This window comes from Manis javanica, chromosome 17 (assembly GCF_040802235.1).
Source record: "Manis javanica isolate MJ-LG chromosome 17, MJ_LKY, whole genome shotgun sequence".
NCBI classification, from domain to species: Eukaryota; Metazoa; Chordata; class Mammalia; order Pholidota; family Manidae; genus Manis; species Manis javanica.
This window is the reverse complement of record NC_133172.1, coordinates 47,818,170-47,840,342: the sequence shown is the minus strand read 5'-3', so window position 1 is coordinate 47,840,342 and position 22,173 is coordinate 47,818,170. Positions and strand designations below refer to the sequence as shown.

General features: G+C 47.6%; 2 protein-coding genes across 5 annotated transcripts in view; both read left to right on the top strand.

The window, feature by feature from the left end:
* The window catches only part of RANBP10 (RAN binding protein 10), a 60,876-nt gene extending 51,270 nt beyond the window's left edge, over positions 1 to 9,606 (top strand). The window contains exons 7-14 of the mRNA XM_037025272.2: positions 1,513 to 1,625; positions 3,051 to 3,159; positions 3,270 to 3,418; positions 3,611 to 3,812; positions 4,539 to 4,660; positions 5,168 to 5,313; positions 5,587 to 5,698; positions 6,137 to 9,606. Of these exons, the coding sequence (XP_036881167.1) occupies positions 1,513 to 1,625; positions 3,051 to 3,159; positions 3,270 to 3,418; positions 3,611 to 3,812; positions 4,539 to 4,660; positions 5,168 to 5,313; positions 5,587 to 5,698; positions 6,137 to 6,267 (1,084 nt within the window). The 3' untranslated portion in view covers positions 6,268 to 9,606. The remainder of the gene's footprint in view (positions 1 to 1,512; positions 1,626 to 3,050; positions 3,160 to 3,269; positions 3,419 to 3,610; positions 3,813 to 4,538; positions 4,661 to 5,167; positions 5,314 to 5,586; positions 5,699 to 6,136) is intronic.
* Positions 9,607 to 12,046: 2,440 nt separating this feature from the next.
* GFOD2 (Gfo/Idh/MocA-like oxidoreductase domain containing 2) overlaps positions 12,047 to 22,173 on the top strand; it is a 34,073-nt gene continuing 23,946 nt past the window's right edge. Inside the window, exon 1 of one of the 4 annotated variants that reach the window (XM_037025434.2) lies at positions 12,047 to 12,269. In XM_037025434.2, the coding sequence (XP_036881329.2) occupies positions 12,062 to 12,269 (208 nt within the window). In that variant the 5' untranslated portion in view covers positions 12,047 to 12,061. Of the gene's footprint in view, positions 12,270 to 12,310; positions 12,610 to 22,173 lie in introns of those variants that run through there. The other 3 variants (XM_037025433.2, XM_073226351.1, XM_073226352.1) reach the window with 3 other exon arrangements.

Below are 22,173 nucleotides of genomic sequence, written 5' to 3'. Positions count from 1 at the left end.
GCTGGGACAGGCAAGGGGAAAGGTGGAGCTGCCCAAACTGTGTGGGGGGCAGGACAGAAACTCTCAGCTCACAGGGCCTGGGCTCAGCACACGGTTGTGTTTGTTCACGTGTGTATCTGTGTGCCTGTGTGTGTGTTCATACGCAGTATTTGCCAAGACCTGCATATAATTTGTGTCCTGTGATTTCCCATAACTTAATTTTTATGAACATTATTCATGGGTCTGTTATCTCAGAGATAAATTTGCCACAAGCCCGTGGCTGGCTTCCCTTTGTGGGAGGTTCAGGTTATTTCCTCTCTTTTGCTTATATAGTTAACCTTTTTGTAAAGAGTTATTCATATTTAAGATAATTTTATTGGTATCCTTTCAAGAAGTGTAATTGTTGAGTTAAAGGGACTGTACATTTTAGTGGCATCATTTGTTGATAAATATACGGACTCATTTGAACTGTGTTTCATCAAAAATTTTTGTCTTTGTGTATAATTATAATTAATAATTATTATTCATAATATATCATAAATGCATAATTGCATAGTAAGGTTGTATTATCAATTTTTTACTTTGTGCTAGACACTTTATGTGTCATCTCACTTACCCTTTAAGGTGACACTCCGCTGAACTTTGTGCCTTCCACATGATAGCCCTTTAGACATCTGTGTTGGGCAATTATAATAATGACATCAGACACATGCACACACTAAGGTATTAATTTCTATACACATCAGATGGGAGGGCTCCTCCTCCTGCCCTACGTGTGTATACACATGTGTACATACAGCTGTCACTGCTCTGCCAGCTGTGGTGGAATTAAATGGCTCCTGGGTGTTGGGCACCTCAGAGCTATTTCCCAAAAATGTGTTCCTGTTGGCCATGTTGTGGCCTAATGTCTTGGCTTCTTGGGCCCCTGATTTGTGACATATCGTAGAATAGCAGGCTGTGGGTTAGCTCCCCCATCACCCTCTAAAGCCAGCACTCTGAGGACCAGGTTCACTTGGTGAGCCAGAAAGCTTCTGCTGGGCATGTGGTGCAGCCTGCAGAGGAGCTCCCGTGTCTGTAAAGGGTACACACGTGGCACGCATCATCTCTCTTTGGGCAGCTGCCAGACTACTTGGCTGGCCTCCATTCTGGGAAGCCTTCAGAGAGACTGTCAGCCTTCTCTGGGTTTGCTGCGGTTCATAGGAGGCAGCCTCTTCTATAAGTAGAAGATGATACGTGCTGGCGTATATATTTTTGTTATCATACTTGCCCACTTGTGGGCAGCATATCCCAGAGAAACTGCAGCCACTCCTCCAAGCTGTGAGGAGAGATATGGTGACCAGCCCCTCCCCAGCCTGACTTCATGAGCACTGGGGGAAGTTTGTATTTTGTTTCTGCCTCTTTATTCTCATCTGTGAAGGTTATACTTCCAAGATGTGCTTAGGGAAGACGTAACGGGAAGATAGTGTGTCCCATCAGGTGGTCAGTAAGAAATGCAGTTTTTGAGTGTCACCTTGAGCATTTCCTTTCTTCTAGCATGGTCTCCTCTTACCTGGTGCATCATGGGTATTGTGCCACAGCCACAGTTTTTGCCCGAATGACAGAAACACCAATTCAGGAAGAACAAGCATCCATAAAGAACAGACAAAGTAAGGTTGATTCTCTTCTTCCCCTCCCTCCCTCCCTCACCTGTCTCTAACTCTGCTCCTGGCTCATGCCAGCCTTGGATAACCTGTCAGGAGTCCATTCAGCAGTGGTCCTCACCACCAGGAGATCAGACCACAGCCCCAGCTCAGCCCCAGGCCTTGCTTCTGTCCCTCCTTCAAGACAGCGCTGGTCAGATGGACAGTTAGCAGCATGGGAGCATCTCTGTGCAGCCTCTGGTCTGGTGGCCCAGTGCAGGCTGGGGCCTAGCATGGTTGGATCCCACTCCTCCATGCTTGTTTCCTTCCCCCTGAGGCTTGGATTCTACTCAGCCTTCTGTTCATGGTTTTCTGAAAAGAATGTGTTTGCATCTTGTCAAACCAGCACCCTGCCTTTCCTAGTGTTTCTTCCACCTTAGTTCTGCCTGCTTCCAGCCAGAGAGAGAAGTGAAGCAGTCATACAGAGCAAAGGGTGATGCTCAGTGGCCACTGTGGTCCTGCCCTTTGCAGGCAACCAAAGGAAGGAACAAAAGGAAGCTTTCCTAGTGTCCATACTGGCCTGCATACTGTGTGTTTGGGGCTCTCTTAAGGAAGGAAGGTGTTAGGAAAGAGCAAACAGAGCCAGAAAGGAGATAAGAAGAAGAGAGGCGAGTGAGGGAGAATGGTGTGTGTGGACCTATGTGTCTGTGTGTGTGTGCTTACATCTCTGAGCCTGCTGCTTGTGTATTGTGTATGTGTCTGTGTTTCCCAGAGAAGCTATGGAAGCTATGCCAAGCCAGATAGATGGAAAGGGATCCCATACATGGGATCTACGAATGAGAGAGTCTCAGACCCAGAAGTCACTCCCAGCAAGATGCTGAAGGCCTAAGAGGTGGTAGTGTCAGAGATGCCAGTGTGAGGAGGATGACCTCTCCCGGCAAGTAGCATGCTGCAGCCCCTGAAGACTGACAAGACCTGGCCCTGATCCAGAAACCAATGCAGTGCCCTCCCATTGCCACCCCCTGCGAGGCCTGAAAGGAGAAAAATCTGTCTGAAGAGGAGCCCTAGGCCACCAAGCTACCTGGGTGCCCATCCCAGATCATTCTTCCACAGCCAGGGTCTCTTCCCTGTCCAGTTCCCCGGAGACCTGTATGCCACAGGAATAGGCCTCCAAACTTGCCCTCTGCCCCTAGGCTGAGAGTCCCCTCTGCATTTTCCCCTCTTATTCTTTGAGGATTCTCTGACACTTAGCAGAAACCACTGTCTACTCTGGAGCTGGGCTGGCAGGTTCTTTCTTCAGCCTTTTTTTCTGTGAGAATCAACCGGCTATGCCTCTGAGGCAGCCCACCTGACGGCCAGCTGGGCCCTGCTTGGAGCTGGCAGTGTGTGGGCATGCTGCTGTGAGGAGGGTCTCCAGCCCCTTGCTCACTGCCGCGTTCTTGCTCTTTGCAGAGATCCAGAAGCTGGTGCTGGAGGGCCGTGTGGGTGAGGCCATTGAGACCACCCAGCGCTTCTACCCAGGGCTGCTGGAGCACAATCCCAACCTGCTCTTCATGCTCAAGTAAGTTCTGGGCACCAACAGCTGCCCCCTAGCCCAGCCCCTCTCACCTGGTGGTGGAAACATGCCACCCAGACCAAGCCCAGAGCAGTGCTGCTCTGCTCCCTCTGCAGGTGCCGTCAGTTTGTGGAGATGGTGAATGGGACCGACAGTGAGGTCCGCAGCTTGAGCTCTCGAAGCCCCAAGTCCCAGGACAGCTACCCTGGCTCCCCCAGCCTCAGCCCCCGCCATGGCCCCAGTAGTTCCCACACGCACAACACAGGTCAGCCACTCTCCAGAGGGCTCCGGGAAGAACTGATGTGGAGAAGAAAGGCTGCCACGTGCCCTTCCCTGGGCTGGGCTCAGGGCTCCCTGCTGGATTTGGGGGAAGGGAAGTGGGACCACTGGGGTTATTCCTGGGGCCCTGCTGGGTGGCCAGCTGCCCCTCCTCATCTGACTGTCCCCTGGCTTCCAGGAGCAGACAGTCCCAGCTGCAGCAATGGCGTTGTGTCCACCAAGAGCAAACAGAACCACAGTAAATATGCTGCGCCCAGCTCCTCCTCCTCGTCCTCGTCCTCCTCGTCCTCCTCATCCCCGTCCTCGGTCAATTACTCCGAGTCCAACTCAGATTCCACCAAGTCCCAGCCCCACAGCAGCACCAGTAACCAGGAGACCAGGTGCCTGTCCTGCTCTGCTTTTCCTGCTCTCTGCCAGTTGGGCCCACTTCAGCCTGTCTTTTGAGTGCCACCCCCTTGCCCTGCACCCCCGCCCCTTTTATAAAGGGTCTGTGCCTGGAGTAGTGGTTGCTGACCTACCAGGCCAGGCACTGACTCCGCCTTATGGCACAACCCCTGATTCATCTGCCACATTCCTCAGCCCTGTCTTTCTTGAGCGGTGCTGACACTGCCCAGCTGAGAATGTGGTCTCCAAGGACACCAGGTCTGTCAGAATCCCCAGGGGTTATTCTGAAGAAGCTTTCACTGGGCTTTGCTTGTAGTCAGCCAAGTTGGGCAGGCAGAGATTTTAGGGTGCAGACAAGCAGCTTTCGGCAGCTCCCAGGCATGCCTCAGGGATGTCCTGCCTTTGGCATCCAGAGATGCTTGTTGGGGCTCACAGGGCATGGTTATTGGGGGTGTGGGTAGGTGTGCCAACACAGAGGAGGGCCCAGGAGGGTCACAAAGGCAGCACTGGGATGATGTGAGAAGCGACAGGCCTCTGGGAATAACTGGTGTCATACTAGGAGCCAAGTGTTGGAACCTTGGAAGCCTGAGCTGTCCTTTCATGCTCCTAGGGGGCCTTTGGTTTACCCACAGCAACCTGTGGCTAAAGCCTGAATAGAGGTCCAACCAGGCTACTCCAAACACAACCCCCTGGCCAATTCCCTCTTCAACCCTTCCCCACAGTGACAGTGAGATGGAGATGGAGGCAGAGCATTACCCCAATGGTATGCTGGAAAGCATGTCCACACGCATCGTCAATGGTGCCTATAAGCATGAGGACCTGCAGACAGATGAGTCCAGCATGGGTAAGGGCCATGCCCCAGCATGGTGTTCCAGGGATGGCAATGTTCAGTCCAGGTGCCCTCTGCCCCCTGGGAGGGGTTGGGATTGGAATGGACAGGCTTTCGCAGCTTGATAGCTCTTGGCAGACCTGGTTCACTACTTCCTCAGCCAATTGTGAATGGCTGCTGGAGACAGGAAGGCCCCAGCCAGCTTCTAAGACCGGGGTCCCTATGTTTGCGGCTCAAAGGAGTCGTCAAGAGTGGGCATTCTTATGAGCACCCGTGCATCTGACAAAGTAGGTAGAGGGAAGCTTCTGAGTCCTTTGTGACTCATAGACCATATGCTAGGTGGACTAAGAGCACCTCAGTAGTGGACAGTCCACCCGCTCCTCCCAGCCCTCACTTGCCTCTGACAGAAGCTGCAGCCCCCTTGAGGTTCTTCTTGCCATGTTCTCTTTGGGGTCCCTACCCCAGTTCTCCCCTTCCCTCCTCACCTCCCCTAATGTATTCTCTGCTGGGCTCTGGGTGCAGATGATGGGCATCCTCGGCGGCAGCTCTGTGGGGGCAACCAGGCTGCCACAGAAAGGATTATCCTGTTTGGCCGTGAGTTGCAGGCACTGAGCGAGCAGCTGGGACGGGAGTATGGCAAGAATTTGGCCCACACAGAGATGCTGCAGGTACAGAACAAGCCAGGCCGTCATGCAGAGTAGGCCCCCATTTGGTGCTGGGGTCAGGGTGACCCTGGGAGGGCCCTGGGGACCTCAGCAACTGAACAAGTGGGCCCTAGTCAAGTGTACAGTGGGAAATGGGATATCCAGGGCCTGCCCCACCTTCTGGGCTCTGGGGAGGGCTCAACCCTGCCCAACCCTACAGTTGGGGTATGTGTTGTGCCCTCCCTGGTGAGTGTGTGGTGTGGGTTACAATCCTCTCAAGAGCCCCCTGTCCCTTAGGATGCCTTTAGCCTGCTGGCATACTCAGATCCTTGGAGCTGTCCAGTTGGCCAGCAGCTTGACCCCATCCAGAGGGAGCCTGTGTGTGCTGCCCTGAACAGCGCCATTTTAGGTAAGTGGATCTAACAGAAACAAGCTGCCCTGTGAGTGCCTGGGGTGGCTCACTCCCCTCTCTGCCGAGGAGTTGCTGCTGTTTGTCCAAATCAGGACAGTGAGTTCTACCCAGGTGCTTTCTGGTGGCTCACAGGACTCTTGGGCTTCCCTGGCTAATCCTTAACGCTGACCTGCCCCTGCCCATCTGAGTTGGCTGGCTGGATTGTGATGGACCCTAGGCTGTGACTGGGGGCCCAGGCCAGCCCATTGCTCTAAAGAAAGCTGAGGTCCTCAAGTTCCTAGTATGGCTGTAGGACTATGGCCTGGCAGCTGGGACACATTAGCAAGAGATTCTGTCCACTCCCGATACACACACTGCCTTCTGCTCCCAAGGGAACTTTCACCCGAGCCCAAGCTCTGGGCAGGGCAGTGACTAGGCCTTGTCTCTTCCCTACAGAGTCTCAGAACCTGCCAAAGCAGCCCCCTCTGATGCTCGCCCTGGGCCAGGCATCCGAATGTCTACGGCTCATGGCCCGAGCAGGCCTGGGATCTTGCTCCTTTGCCAGAGTTGACGACTACTTGCACTAGCTGACCACGTTGGCTGGCCCCACCTGGCCCTTCCTCGGCCCCAGGGCTGGAGCAGCCCTGCCCTCCATAGGCACCTGGCGAAGGGACCTGGAAGCCATGGGTAGAGCCCACTCCTCCTGCCTGGCCTCACCCTCTTCCTTTCCTTTCTTCCTTTTTTCTTTCCTTCCTTCCTTCCTTTTTCCATGCCCTGTCTCTCTCCTCTCCCTGTGCAGCGGCCTATGACACAGTATTGGCTGGTTACTCTCATGTAGCGCCTTCTACTTTGAAAGGGGGGTTTTGTTTTGAGGAGGGGTTGGGGTTTTTTAATCTTTTTTTTTTCCTCCTGACTGAGCCACCAGTATTTATCTCTGGAGAGTTTGTGCTGAGCTGGTTTCTGCTAATTTAGTGATGAAGCCTATCCAAGTTGGTGATAGCTTATTATTTTCATAAGTAAAAAAAAAATGAGATTATATATATAAATATATATATTAAAAAAAGACACAGTATTTATCGTAGTGTTAGTGGTCCAGCAACTCTTGGGGAGGCTGTCCAGACACCATGTTTTTATTTGAGAATAAACTCATTAAAAAAGAATCATCTCTGTCACCTCAACCAAGTAATGTGTTTATTTCAGGCTTTGTCTTTGTTGAGCCACAGACCCAGCTGCCTCGGGAGGCCCAACAGGCTTTGGGGGCCACTTAGTAGGCAAGTCAGGCTAAGCTGGTTTGCCGTAGCTGAGAGGTATGGGTCCCTAGATCCGTGAAAGCTGGGCTGAGCAGAGAACTGCAGGGCTGAGGATTCAGGGAAGGGACGAATTGGCCCAGGGCTACACAGCAAGGCAAGGGAGTAGAGGGTCTTGGCCAGCACACTATCCACCTTTCTACCCTGCCTCTCACTGCCTGCCTTGCCCTTCTCTCTCTCCCCTTTTCAACATCCTGCCTTTCCCTGTTGTTAAGATGGCCAAATAATTAATTTACTCAAAATTGATTCCCTGGACACTACCTGCCTTCAACCCAAGAGCTGCTGTGTGTCAGGCTGTGGGGAGGAATCTCCATTCCCAGGACTTGAGTACAGGGGCTGCCTTCTTACTGCCTGGATCTTCACCGTCTCTGCACAACTCTGATGGAATCGATGCTTTCTGTTGAGAAGCCTGGACCTCTGGAGGCCAATTTTTGGACCGCCCGTCATTGGAGTGGATGGAACCCTTGACTGCCTAGGCCAGGCATTACTGCAACTGTGCTGGGCAGCTCCCTGCAGCTTGGCCCCAGCCACTCTTAGGAAAAACTGCTATGAGTATTTGCTGGCTGGAGGAAGGGACCTCATGGGCGTTACAAATGTCCCACCAGCTGTTTCAGAAGGGTCCTTGCAGCTGGTGGGGCAAAAATAGTCCTGGTACTGCCATCAGGGACTCAGGAGAGGAAGGGATGAAATGACTGCGAGGACTTGGGTGGGCCGTCCGTGGAGAGGACTGACTGCCCATGAGGAGAAGAGGGAGAAGGCCTGCCCAGAGGAGCATCAGGAGAGGCTGGAATTTCCCTACCTGCTTCACAGTGAGAGGGAGCACACAAGCAGCCCCTGAGAATGGGCAAGGCCAGAAGTTGAACTTCCCTGCCTTGATCTAGGCTGGGCAAGCTCCCTCTCTCCATCAGTGGACACAGGAATAGTTGATACAGCCTGAGATACTCAGTGCCTGCCAAGTCCACAGCTGGACAACAAGAAAAGTGATTGAGTTGGACCAACTTCTGGTGATGGAGTCAGGGCCCTGGCCCTGTGCTCTTCCAGAGTTCTGCCTCTGGACATGATCCTAGAGGCTGCTGCTTTTTTGCTCAGCAGGCAGCCCACAGACCATGGCCCACTAGGGAGGTATTATCTTGTCTGTAAAGGAAACTCATCCTGTGCAAGGCTGAGGATGTCTAGTTCTCAAACCCAGAGGTTGAAAACCTCAGGCTGTTAAAATGGTCAGAGCCAGGGAAGATTGGGAATTAAAACCAGAGGCTTTTGCAGCTGGAATGGGGTTCAGAGAACATCTATTCCACCAGTTTTCTTTTATAGATAAGGAAATAGGCCCAGGAGATTAAGTGACTTGGCCAAAGTCACACAGCAAATTAGTGGCAAAGCTGGGACTGACCTCATCCCTGTGGGTTGGGCAACACTGTTTAGTACTGAAGCTGAACAGCAGGTGAGGGGTTTGGCTGGCGAGGCCTCCAGCAGTGTCTGAGCAACTGGTACCTTCAACGGTGTGTCAGGGATGGGGATGGCTGCCTGGACTTGGGTTGTGGAGCAGCTGAGAGAGGGCTCAGAAGGGCTCAGGACAGCAGTGTGCTGCTGGGGTTGGGTGTCCGCCTGGCTCTCACTCAGTACCCATGGCCACCTCCCCATTTTCTGTGCCTTATCTCACTGTTTCAGCTGAGTCCAAGTTGTTTACTGTGTTCCTCTTCAGAGGGGCTCTCTGTCCCAGTTGGACAGCTTACCTTCGGGACATAAGCCTTTGCCCCACAAGCCGTGGAGAGGACCAAAACCAAGCTGCTTGAGCCCACTATCTTGCTGATAGTCCAGGCCTGCTTGCCACCCAGAGGAGCCCCTTATGCATACCCAGTCCTACCTGCCTGCTTCTGGAGCCGAAAGTGGGGAAGGCACCTGGGAGGAGCTCTGGGGAAGGACCATATGTGACCCAGGGGGACAGGAGGAAGACCTGGCTCTGTTGGGTTTTCCAGCCTTGGGGGGAGCAGCCAGCCTTCCTTATTTACCTTTTCCCTTTGTGCTACCAAATGGTCACTTCTTCCAGAGTGGAAACTGGCTGACCATGCAAAGAAAGCCAGAACCCCTTATCCACTCTCACTCAGTCGGTCTGTGGCTGGGTGCAGGCCATCACAACAGGTACACCAAGAGATGGAGAAGTGGGGATTGCCTGGCCACCCAGCACCTTCCTACTCCTTAAGCAAGCACAAAGAAGAAGAGGCAGAGAGCTGTCAGAGCTGCAAGTTCCTTTGGTTGCTCACAACTCAGGTATGCACATGGTGTGGCAGCCAGGCAGCAGAGCCCTGTTTGACCACCAGTCCCACGTGCCCGGACCTATGGCCAGATTGTGGACTCTGGCTGCCTCAGGCACCACCTCTTTGCATAAGGGTTCCCTCCATTCGTAACTACAGCTGAAACAGGCATCCTCCACATTGTGCACACTGGTTCTGCCTTTGTCCTCTTGCAAGTGGGTAACTTGGCATTAGCATGAAACTTGTGGGTGTGGGAGGGTTTAGAGAGAATTCTAACACAAAACATCCTATTAAATTGTACTTGAGAGATAAAAAACTCCTGTTGTATTTTGACAGAGTTATTTTTATTAAAATACACATCCATGAGCAAGTCACGAGTGTCTGGTCTGTTTTGAGGCTTACTGGGATTGGCACAACTCTTGTGTGGACCCAAGAGGGCTTGGCCCCTTCTCAGCTCGCCTGAGTTTCCAGGGTCCTGGTGCCCCCTCGAGGATCCTCAGGACTTCTAGTGTTCGCAAGACCCCAAAGAGAATAAGTATTTAAGCTTCAACTCTCTCCCCCAAAACACCTTTCATCTGAGAGAAAAATAGCAAATTCAACTTTAAAAATTTGGGCTACAGAAGCTCCTCTCCTCAAAAGAAGATTTTAATACATTCCAAGTACATTCACTCCAGACACTGGGCAGTAAGAAAGAGCTCTTCTGAGGGGTGTTGGCTTATCTTCCTGTCAGTCTGAGGAGAAAAAGTTCATGCTCAAATTCGTAGTTCTGCTGTTTATTAATTGGGTCACCTTGGAAAATTAACCTTTCTCAGCTTTAGTTTCCCCATCCTTAAAATGTGATTAATCTTTTTACTCCATGGAGGTAGAGGATTGTAGGTAGCATGCATAGGGCAATGTTGGCACATAGGGATGCAGACATGTGCACCCTGCCTCCATGAGGATGATGTGAACAGCCTGCTCCTGCCTCTTTATGCCTCCCCTGCCCCTAAGGCACCAGGGTTTTATGCAGAGGATTTTACACAGTTTTATATAGTAGATTATGCTGGTTTCCACCTGCAGGTGGGACTGGAAACCTGAGGGCAAAAAAACCCAGCTAGGAGGCTACTATACTAAACCAGGCACAAGAGGGCAGGTTTGAGAAATATTTAGGAGATAAATGTTAGCAGCAGGGTGAGTGACTGGTTGTGAGGGAAATGGAATAAATGAGAGACAAGGGCAAATGCACGCTTTTGGTTGGAGTGACAGATAGATAATGGAGTGGGGATGTTTGCTGAAGGAGAGCATGTAGAATAATATCTCAGAGGGCCATGGTTCCTGTAAAAGGGTTCTGTGGCCCAGTAAATTAGGTAAACATTTTCACAGTGAACATCACCATATAATTAAAAGCTCAAAATCATGTGTGAATACACAGTTTAATCCAGCTCTTTCCTAACATTTTCATAGAATGTGTCACTTGGGCATTTTATAGGACTATATTACTCTGCAGAACTGAAGGAAAAGCTAGTGTAGAGGGAAGAATGGAGCATTAAGTGCAAAGGCCTGGTTCTATGACAAAAACCAGAAAAGGTTCATGTACCCTAGATTAGTAGTTCTCAACAGGGAGTGATTTTGCGCCACAGAGGACATTTGGCAATGACTGGAGATGCTAGTCAAGACTGAGCTTGGTCTGCTACTGCCATTTGGTAGGTAGAGGTCAGGGATGCTGTTCCACACCCTACAGTGCACAGACAGCCCCCCACAACAAAGAATTTTAAGGCTCAAAATGTCAACAGTGCTGCTGCTGAGAAACAGTGCCTAGAGTGAAACTTTGAACAAAGAAACATATCAAACATAAGCATGCTTTCATTCTGCCTCCTTTATGCCTGGCAATTTAGAATCCAAAGGGGGAGGATTAAGGGGATGAAATCCCATCAGAAGAGTGGGGTTACAGATTACAAATTTTAAATATCTTTATTGCGGTACATGAAATGCAAAAATATTAGCATATAACTCAACGCATTTTGACATGTGTATGCACTCTCATGATAGAGGTTACAATTTCTCGTCACTTCTGGGAGCCTTCCAGGATCATGAAGGTGGCAGCAGTGGTGGTAAGTTCTGTCTCCTGCCAAATCAGGAAGAGTTCTGCTGGACAGCGGGTCTTAGCTGGAACAACTGTCTCAGCTCAACTGACATGATCATAGACATCATAGAATACTCTAGAAAAATGGTGGGGCATCCTCCTACTGGCAGCTTATAGTGGAGGTTCCTGACTCTCACCGAGTCGGACAAACAGGGGTGAGGACTCCCATTCAGAAATATATCCTAATCCCACATTTTCAACATAGTTCTACGCTAAGGTTTATGGATTTCACTACTCCAGCGGACAGTCTGGTGAAACAGGGCAGTCTTGTTACAAAACGGTATTTACTTGGGGTTTCGCACGCTCCAGTGAAGAGATCAGGGACGGAGGTCACAGTCCTGAAGAGTACTGATACCTGAAGCTAAACCAACAAACCAGAGGAAGAGGAGCCCAGAAAAGCACCTGAGAGAAAAAACGAATAATTAGGACACAGGAAGTCTAAAAGTCGGGGCAAGTTCGAGACAACTTGCGTCCCTCAACGTTAGGTCGTTGTCTAACACCAGATCTTCCTTCACTCCAGCACAACCTTGATGCCAGGCGGCGGACCCGAAAGAAGCCGCGGCTAGAAAACCTCCAGCTGCAGCGAGAGAAAAAGACGATCAGAACCTCGAGCTGGGTTACTTAACCTCCGCCCCCAGCGAGCGAGCATGCGCAGCCCCGGCCACAGCCCCTCCCAGCGCGGGTACCGCCCCCTCGGGGGAGCATGCGCAGACCTCCCGCAGTCCAGCCCCTCCCTTTCCAGAGACCCCGGTTCCTTAGAAACCAGGCGGCGCGTTCCCGATGGTGGCGCGCTAGACTCCGAGGCCCGCGCGTCCCTGCCAGCCTCCTTCATGGTGGATGGGTGGCCAACGAGACCCGTCCGGTTCCATGGTCTCCCGTGCGGCGCAGGACGGGCGATGCCAGCGTGCCAGGTGAGAGGCGGCGACTAGTGAGGATGAAGGAGGGCATGGCGCGGCAGTGAGCGGGCGTCGGCCGGGCCTCCGCAGCCCGGCGCCCGAGGTCGGAGGCGGGAATGCGCAGAATACGGGCTAGAAGGGTCCGTTCCAACTGCCAGCTCGGGCGCGTAGTTGGGAGTCTCCCGGAGTTCGCCCTACCCTCGTCAGAAAGAACGACCTGCAAGTTTGGTCGTGAAATCGAAGAATTTGGGCTCTTGGAAGGACCTCACCTGTGGAAACCCTAGGCTCCCCCGCCCTTTGCCGGGCAGACCGGCTACCTATGTGAGGACCGACGCTTTGTGAATGAGGATGAGAGGTGCGGAAGCCTCAGACAAAGGGCTCGTTGGGTAGCTGGTCCACCGCCTTTCAGAGTGAGATGGGACTCTTCCTAGGGGGCGGGGGGAGTAAATCTTCGTTAGGCAAAGAGTGTTCAGGTGGTAGGTGGGAGAAGGGACACTCCAGAAGGTGCGGTGGCTCCGCCAGACCCAGTATCGACCGAGTGCCACGTCTCAATAGCCTTGGCCTACCTTTGGAAGCTCAGGAAGGAAGCAGATGGACTTGGGGAGGCAAAAGGTGAGGTAGGGTATTCCCATCAAGGCATTAATCAAATAAGTGGTGAGAAGAAAGGGGGGACGGGGAGATCAGGACCTGTAAGGATTGTGCGACACTTACCTTCCTAACTACTGCAGATCTAAAGAATGAGACTGGAATAGAAAAGTTAAAAGCCGCGGTGAACAAAGGAAGGTTATAAACCACACTTACGTTCATTGTTCCCACAGTGTCATGCTGAGGGCAAGCCACATGAGAAAGTGGGTGCCCTTTTGAGTATCCAGATCCCAGGTGAGGCACTGCCCAGGGGACGTCTGTATGAGTTCAAAGGTCTCAAAAGGAAGAGCCCTTAGAGTGTGACCCTTCAGTTGAAGGGAACAACTGTTAAAATTATAAAAGACACCTAATGTGTTACTGTGATGTAGGGAAGATGGTTGTCTGTAAGAGGGGGGAAGCTAGATTCATTCTTGATAAGGAAACCCACTCCCTTCTGGAAAGGTACACCAGGGACCAAGAGTTTTAAGGCCATCCATTTTACAGAAAATGTACTGCTATTAAAAGTACCGCTTTTGGACCAAAAGTTTAGAGGATCTGGACCAAGAGGTGAAAATTTTCAGCAGACAGTTCTGTTGGTGGACTCACCATTTTCCAGATAGATTTCTGTTTGAGAGGCTTTTTATTTTTTACCACCTGGTTGTCCTACTTTTTCTTATAGAATCATTGCTCTGGGTCTGCTCAGTCATTTTTATTTGCTAGAAAAATTCAGATATATAATTTATATAGTAATACTAGAACCCACTACTAGTAGGGTTAGCAGTGAAACCCCCCTTCCAAAAAAAAGGACAAAGATTTGTAATACGGAAACAAGAAGTATGTGATTGTTAAAAGATGGTCCCTGATTCTACTCATCAAGGTCAAGTTGTTGCTAGCTTGATAAAAACTAATTTTCAATGTATATTTGACTTTGCAACAGGTATTTTTTCTCAGAGTGATGAGACGGTAGGTTGAGAGAATGATGTTAATAGGTCAGTTTAAGGAAGAAAGCTTTGTCTTAGGTTCATAAATCAATGCCAGACCATAACAATGGATACTGTGGCTGTGTATTGTATTGACTTTTCTTGCATCTGTGGAAACATTTTGTATAAATACCTCAAGAGATACCATGGAATATTATCAGAAAGGTTTGTAATTTGTGGGGAAAACTGATATTATTAATCACATCCTGTCAGAAAAGCTTTAGGAAAATCATTGTATGCTGTGTAGAAACCCTCATCACTTTAGTGTTGACCCAGGTGGAAGACAGACAAGGAGGCCAAAAATAAAGGTAAGATAGAAGACAGAATTATAACCATCTGTGGAGCTATATGGGGTATGAAAGCATGCTTTGAATGCAAATGTAGATACTACCTTGAATGAGCAGTTGGAGAATATACTGGTTGGTGAGTGTGTTCCTTGGATTCGTGCTCATCTTTTGAGCTCCTGTAATCAGAAAGATTTTCAGAGGAGGAAGGTGGACTTACAGGCTCTCAAAGTGTTTCTTTGTTGCTATGGCAATGCAACCTTTGACAGATAATTAGCATCCACTCCATTTTCTGGGGCAGCTGAGGGCAGTTATCAAATCTGGCCTCTAATAAAGTAATCAACAGTATATAACAGACCAATGTACCAGATGCACTAGGAAGGCTAACCGTATCTACTTTCACTGAACTGATTTTCTAGTTATACTGTAAGAGGAGAAATGAAATGGCGATGCAGTGTCATCTGATAAAAGAAGTTGTAGTAGGTGGGTGTTCAGAAAACACGGGAATAAACAGACCACTAACTTAGAAGTCAGAGAAGAGCCTTTCTGATGCCTGACAAGTCACTCATGCATATAGTAGGAGGTCCAATTCTAGGACAGATCCACTACTGGAATTGGACAGCATCTAGGAAAAAAATCGGAGATTTTGCTATTTTTGAGAATTCATATACAGTATAGTAATGGGACATTATTTTTCTTACATACACAAAATAGCAGCTTTGTATTAACCTCAAGAGAGTCTTAAAGTCCAAGTTATTTTAAAAATTTAGATGTCACATGTCTTAAAAAGTAAGGAATGAAGGATACTTGAAATAAGCTTGAGCTCATGAAAGTTAGAAAGGGAAGAGATACAGGTAAGATACATAATAAGAGAAAAACGTGAAAGCAGTAAGACTTCCCTGCACTCTAACGCTCATCATAAATTAGCCATTAGGTCAGGAATAAGGTCACTAAAATACATCTCCTTAAACAGAGACAAAGCGAGAAATGGAGTAAATATTTCTATCTCATGGTGACAGGAATGAACACTTAGAAAATAAGGATTGAACATTAAGAAGTAAAAGGTGAATATTCCTGCATTACTTAACTGTACTCAGACCTCATTCTTAAGCACTTATTCTTTAGTTCCTGCTCTCAGAAGGGAAGTTGCGAGTAGTGCCTTTGTCCTAGGTACTGGCAGTTCTCCAGGTAGCCAGTGACAAAACGCCTTACTCTTTGGAACCCAGGAGAGCTAGGAATTGCTGGGGAAACTGCTCATTCTCCTGACACCTCATGGAGCCGTTCTCAAAAGTTTCTTCTGTAGGGTTTCTGTCTGTCCTTCACCGTGAAGAATTAGGAATTAAGCAGTTAGGAATGGGAACTGAGTACTGAGCGCAGGCTTCCTTTCTGGCCAGGATAACCGTGCGACTCTCAAACTGGCAGCTCTCACTTTCTCATGAAAATAGATAACCCCAAAATAGAACCAGGAACACTTCTACTTGGCTTTGAGATTTGCCGTACCACTTTGCAACCTCAAATCTTTATTATTTATTTTCACAATTATATTTTGCTTAGAATAATATTAGGCAAATCATGTAACTTCTCAACCATAGTTTCTTAACCTGTGTAATTTGTAACAGAAAGCAAATTGAAAATACCTAAATTTCATTTCTGATAGAGAAATGAAAAGCTGGTTCATGTAGTCAGTGAAATGTCATGCAACTTTAAAAACTGTGATATGAAAAACCATTGTCAAGATAGTATATTAAAAAAAATAAGGATACAAAGTTGTGAATACAGTTTGATATTGAACAAATGTAAAAACTTAGCAAGAAAAAAAGGAACTAAGAACACAGCAGTTTTCTCTAATGAGTATATGCATTTAAAAAAAAAACCCTCCTTTAAGTTTCTTGCTGGTATAAAGGATGGTACTGAACTTCTTTTTCTCTCTCCAGGCCTTCCCCCTTTCTTGCTCTGTGCCTGTATTAAAAGTGGGATCTGGAGGATGACAGGGCCTGGGCAGCACTTACATTTCCCCATTTCAGGTGTTAGTGGGCCAAACAGTAATGCACTTACCTAGATAATGAGTTTACATTCAATGTATAGTTGAAAGGTGACTGTACAAATCTTAAGCTGCTTTTTAAGACTGATGTATCTTGTGCTTGGGGACAGATAATCTTGACCCTTAGGGTCTCTTTGGTGTTTGTTGGTGGGTGGTTTGCAGCACAGCATCCCAGAGCATTTTATAGGATGGTCCATGTGGTTAATGGTTTCTGCAGTCTGGTGGTGGTTCCTGGTAGGGAATGGCTATCATCTCTGAGGGCCTCTCTGGGAACGTGTGAGATGGTGTGTTTGTTATTCTGGGCATGCTATGGTTATCAAAGGGGAGTATTTGGGGGCTGGTGATCAGCCATACTAACCATTACTTTTCAGTCACTTGTATTCATATTCCTGTGCCAGGGGCTGAGGGGACATAGATTGTATTTTGGAGCAATGGGGGAAATGATTGAACGTAATATTCCTTATCTGATGTAATTTTCAAAATTAAATCATTGTGCTTAAATAGCTGTTTGGTTTCCTCAGCCCTGAGCTTGCTCCTAGTTGTGGGTAATTCTTTTAAAATTGTTGTCTTTGTTTCTCCTTTCTTCAGTGCTTAGTATCCATAAAACATGCTAAGATTGTTGTTCAAAGAACATCTAAATGCATTTAAGTAATTTCCAGTGTAACATAGGTATGTACCAAAATGCCTTGCAGTGTGAAATTTCAGGGACCTCTTATCTTTTTAATACCATGTAAACCCCAGTCTTGGTCTTGTTGGTGGGTGGTTTGCTTCAATAGTGCTTCAATAGTGAGACAAGACATTGTACATCATTTAAACAATAATCAGGAAATTATACAACATTAAAATGAATGGGTATTTTCAGGAAGGCATATCCCATCTATACCCTGTATTTTATAACCAGTCTCCTTCGTTACACATTATCAAAAAAGGAAAGAAAAACAAGAAAGGGGGTGATGTGGCACAGACTGTCCTGAGAGTAGACTATTTTACATCTCGCATGTAACAACTAGAAGATTGTTAAATCACATCTGAGTGTGGTCATGGCCTAGTAGGCAGTTTTCTGCATAGAAATAGGAGATACCTACGAAGGGCCCCAGGAACCTTACTGGTGGCCAGAGGCCATGTAACACAGTTAGAGAACACTGGTCAAGGTTGCTCTACTCGGGGGTGTCCTAAAAATGTTCTACACCTGAAATCCAGAAGGAGGGCAAATGAGTGACTATCTCTAGAGCGTCTCTTGCTACCAAAGAAATACCAGTTTTCCTAAGAGCAGAAAACTCTATATGGATACTTATAATGTATAAGTTATAATACTTATAACTAAGAAAAACTTCAGTAAATTAGGTTTGTACATTGAAAAATGTTTATCATTATAATTAAAAACTCACCTTCTTCTTAGGGCCACAGGTAAAGCCAAAGTACATAATACACCTCTTTTTAGGGTTGGGTACTTCACATGCATCAAGGCCAAGTGTGCTTTAACTGAGTGATTTAAGGGCAAAGGCAGTCTTTGTTCTCATGCCCACCACAGGGAAAGGTATCTGAACACTCATTATGTTCCTGTGTTCAGTCAGTCATTGGTATTCAGCTATGGGTGAGGCAAGGAATGGAAACTAAGCTCACGGGCCCTGGCCTGTCTGGATCACTGCTGTGTGCATGATGCCTGACTCACTGTGGCACTTGCAAGATATTGGGGAATAAATGAGGAACGGACTCTGGTGACTGGATATTGTGCCCTAAAAGGGTGGTGGGGGATGGGAGGAGATTCATGTTGGAGAGGAAAGATGAATTCAGTCTGGGAGAAGCCGGCAGGTCACTCAGGTTGGGAAATCCAGTAGACACTTAGCAGTAAAGTGCTAGAGCCGGAACAAGTTGTTGAGGCTGGAAATGAGACATTAAGAATGTTTGCATGAGGGTCTTGGTGAATTTGAAAGCTTAGATAAAATTGCTCCTGGAGAGAGTGGGGCTGAGGATGGAATTTTCAGGCTGATGTGTCAATTCAGAACTCAGTGTTAAAGCAGTGTTTAGGGGAGAAGAAATCTTGTTATTGCCAGATTTTCCAAAACAAAGAGTTAATATAGCTGGTTGATGAGTACTTTTTCCCTATTGTAATCATCAGCTGGAGCTAACTTTAAGACCTTATAGTGATCCAGATACCTCTGTGGGTGTTAAACTTACTTCCCCTTTATGACCGGAGTTAGCTTACTTACCCTTTTGAACTTGGGTAGTCACGCCTCATTGGACAGGTCATTAAGGCTTTCATTAGCATCCCTCCTAGGACACTGAGTGGAGGGTGGGGTGGGGTGGGGAGCTTGCATCTTTGGCCAGGGCTGGGAATGCTTTCTCTGTTCTGTGGTAGCTGCCTAGCAGTTCAGGGTCGTGTTGCCTTGTCGAGCTGCGAGGTTAGCAGTTCTTTCCTTTGTCCTGTTTGTGTTTTGCCCTCAGTTAGAAGGCAGGAATCTGTGACCATGTCATTGGGTCAATGTAGACACTGTGGAGACACTGTTAAAATAAACAAATCACAGCAAAACGAAACCTTCTCCATGGAACCTTTGGATCTTTGAAACCCAGAAACTGAAGCATTTATTGTAACTACTTTGTAAAACTCAGTACAAAGTTTCTTTAGTTTGGCTTTTATTTTTCCATGGGACCATAAATGCAGGTAAGAAAACACTTCACATCTGTCTGAAAGCAGTCCTGCTAAAAGCACTCAGGTTGCTGTTTCAGACTCTTTTAAGTCCAGCTGGTTAGTGGGAAGCTGTAACTGAACGGTAGGTAATCCCTCTGCTGTGAACATGCGGTTCTGAACTCAAGCCGCTCCTTTCCTCCTACTGGTGCTCTGATAATGAAGTGCGCTTGTCTTTCCTCTCTGGGTCCAGCTCTTCCATCCAGGCATTGACAGCCTATCCACTATGCTGGCTCAATTCCAGATGTTGGGGTGATGGGGCCAAAAGGAAGGCTGAGGGACAATTTGACACATCTTTCTACTTAATTCTTGGTACCTGACAGATGTTGAAGGCCTTGTGGAAGGCAGTCCTGCTTATTTCCCCAACAGGTCCTGGTTTTTGCAGAACAAAGATTAAACATAGAAGTGGGCTTCACATTTTTATTTTCTCTCCTTTACCATGCTGAAGAATTATGCTTTCATGTTACAGATTTCTTTGCAACTAATGTTAAGTCATGGCATTCCTCTCCTAGGGTGATATCAGTTCTGAGGCATCCTTCAAAATAGCTTATATTCTTTTAGTCAGTCAGTGCAGCATCCACATAGGCTTAACCTGACTTCTTGATATATTCATTCTCACATCTATTTATTCGTAAGTGTATTTCTCAGTCATTACTCAGCATCTGCTCCGTGTCAGACCTGTGCTCTGCCGTGGTGACAGCAGTGTGTGAAATAGGCATGGTCCTGCCATCATGACAGACACTAAGTAGGTGATCCCAATGAAATGTGATGGGAAAAGCCCACACTGCTTGGGAACTGTGGGCAGAGTCATTTAACCAGGCCTAGGCACAGCCTCTCTGAAGAAGTGGTGTTTAAGTGAAGACCTGACAAATCTCCTGAGAAGGAGGTAAGAAAAGATCATACTAGGCAGAGCAAACAGTTCAGACCGAAATCTCAGAGCAGCGGTGAAGGAATCAGATATGGTAGCTGCTAGCATGTTGAATGCAGTGTAAGGGTAAAGTGGTCAGGTAGGGAGGTGGGGAAGTGCCCAGCCCACCCTAGGGAGATGCTTAGTGAGCCTATCAAGGAATTTGGGCTTTATCCTATGGACACTTAAAGGCTGGGAGGCACTAGTCAGGACCAGGAAATAGTTGGATATCTGTTTAGGAAACCAGAACAGTGGGTGAATTCAGGAGGCATTGGGGCCCAATGATGAGGTGCAGTGATGCTGTGGGGCAGGAAGGCTTCACTGCAGCCAGAGTGGTTCCTTATGAGTTGATGAGGTTTGAATCACAATTATTTGAGTGCACTATCACTTGCCTTCCCTTCATGAGTGTTGGCATTTGAACATAGCCCCCAAATGCTGGGTCACTGTAGTCCTGCAAGGGGACTGAGCTAACTGATAAGCATGAGTTGTCACGTTTTGGAAGGGTGGTAATTGGAGAGTTATGGATGAGGGCACCCTCTTGGCAGGTCAAGTTGTAGTTTAAGACTGAGAGCAGCAGCCCATTTTTCTCTTCCCAAATGGCAGGTAGAGCTATTCTGTTATCTTATGACACTTGTTTTATTTCTTGAGCCATTAAACCAGATTCTGTGCCATACTACTCAGATTAGTGATATAAGTAATCTCTGTTCACATTTGTGAACATATCCCAAGACCCTACTGAATTATATACAATTTTGGTAGGTTCAGTGTATCTTGGTTTATTGGTTAACTACGCAGGAGCAATGTCTGAAATCTCCCATTTTTGCAGCAATATGTATTGAGTACCCACTGTATATCAGGCCTTGTTCTAGGAACTGGGGGAATTCAGCAGTGAATAAAACAGATTTAAAAAAATTCCCTGTCCTCAAGGAGCATACATTCTAGCAGGGGTCTTAGAGGGAAACAAACAGTGAGGAAATAAACTTGTTTCTGATAAGATAACATTTAGTAGAGACCTGAAGGAAGTGAAGGAGAGAGTAAGCCAAGAGGATGTCTGTACAGAAGAGGGAACTTCAAGTGCAAAGGCCCTGAGATAGGAGCATACCTGGCATGTTTGAAATATATACTGCAGTGAATCACTGTGGCTGGAGCAGAATGAGTTGAGGGGAAGAGAACAGGGCATAAAGTTAGAAAGATAAAACAAGGAAGAGGATGCAGACAGACCATGTAGGTCCTTGGAAGAACTTTGGCTTTTATTACAGGAGAGATGGGAAGCTGTAGAGGGATTAGGCAGAGGAGTGACTTGCTCTGACTTACATTTTAATTGAGTCACTCCCAGTGCTATGTGGTGAATAGATCGGGGTTGCAGCATGGGGGAGAGGGGCAGGGTGGGATCTGGGGGACCATTTAGGTTATTGCAGTAATGTAGGAGAGAGAGGTGATGGTGACTTGAAAAAGACAGTAGCGGTAGAAGTAGTGAAGAGTGCTTGGATTCAGGACATATTTTGAAAATGGAGAGCCAAAAAGACTTGTTAGTGGATCAGATGTGAAGTGTGAGAGAAAAAGAATGAAGGATTACTCCAGGGTTTTGACTTGAGCAATTAGAATATTTGTGTTTCCAGTTTCTGTGACAAAGCCACTGTGGGAAGAGTGAGTTTGGTGGGGGGAAAGACCAGTTCAGTCTGGACATTTTAAGTTTGGAATACCCATTAAACATTCAAGTAGAGATGTCAACTAGGCAGTTGTGTATACTAGCCTAGAGCTCAAGGAAGAGGACCTGGCTGTTAACTGTGGGAGTCATCAGAGAACAGGTAGTGTTCAAAGCTGTGAGACTGAATAGGATCATCACGGACTGAGCCATGGTTACCACAGTCATCACCAGGAGAAGCTAGCAGAGGGAACTGAGAAGTAGCCAGAGAGATAGGAGGAAATCGGAAGAAACTTATGTTCTGAAAGCCAAGTAAAGAGTGTTTCAAAGAGGATAGGACCTATTGCATCAGATGCAGCTACCATCAGCATCAAAGAGGGGTGAGGGTGAGAATCGTCCATAGGATTCTGCAACATTTTAATTGTATTTGACACATATCAGGTAGCTGAAGCTTGCCAAATAATTGTATTGACAGGTAGCTGAAATGCTTACTACCAACACTCCAGGGTTGTCAGCCATTGTGCGTTGAATATAGAGCATCATAAAATAGTTGCATAATTGAGGTTTGAAAGTTCTGAACATTTTGCTCTTTCTTCCTATTTCCTTTGGACCCATTTTATACTGAAGAAATGCCATTAGATAGAGACTTGAACACTGCTCAGGGGAAAGAGCATCTGCCAGTTACAAACTGGTTTCTTAATACCATTGGACTGCTGTGCCCTTTTCTTTACGGAACTAACAGTATGTCATTG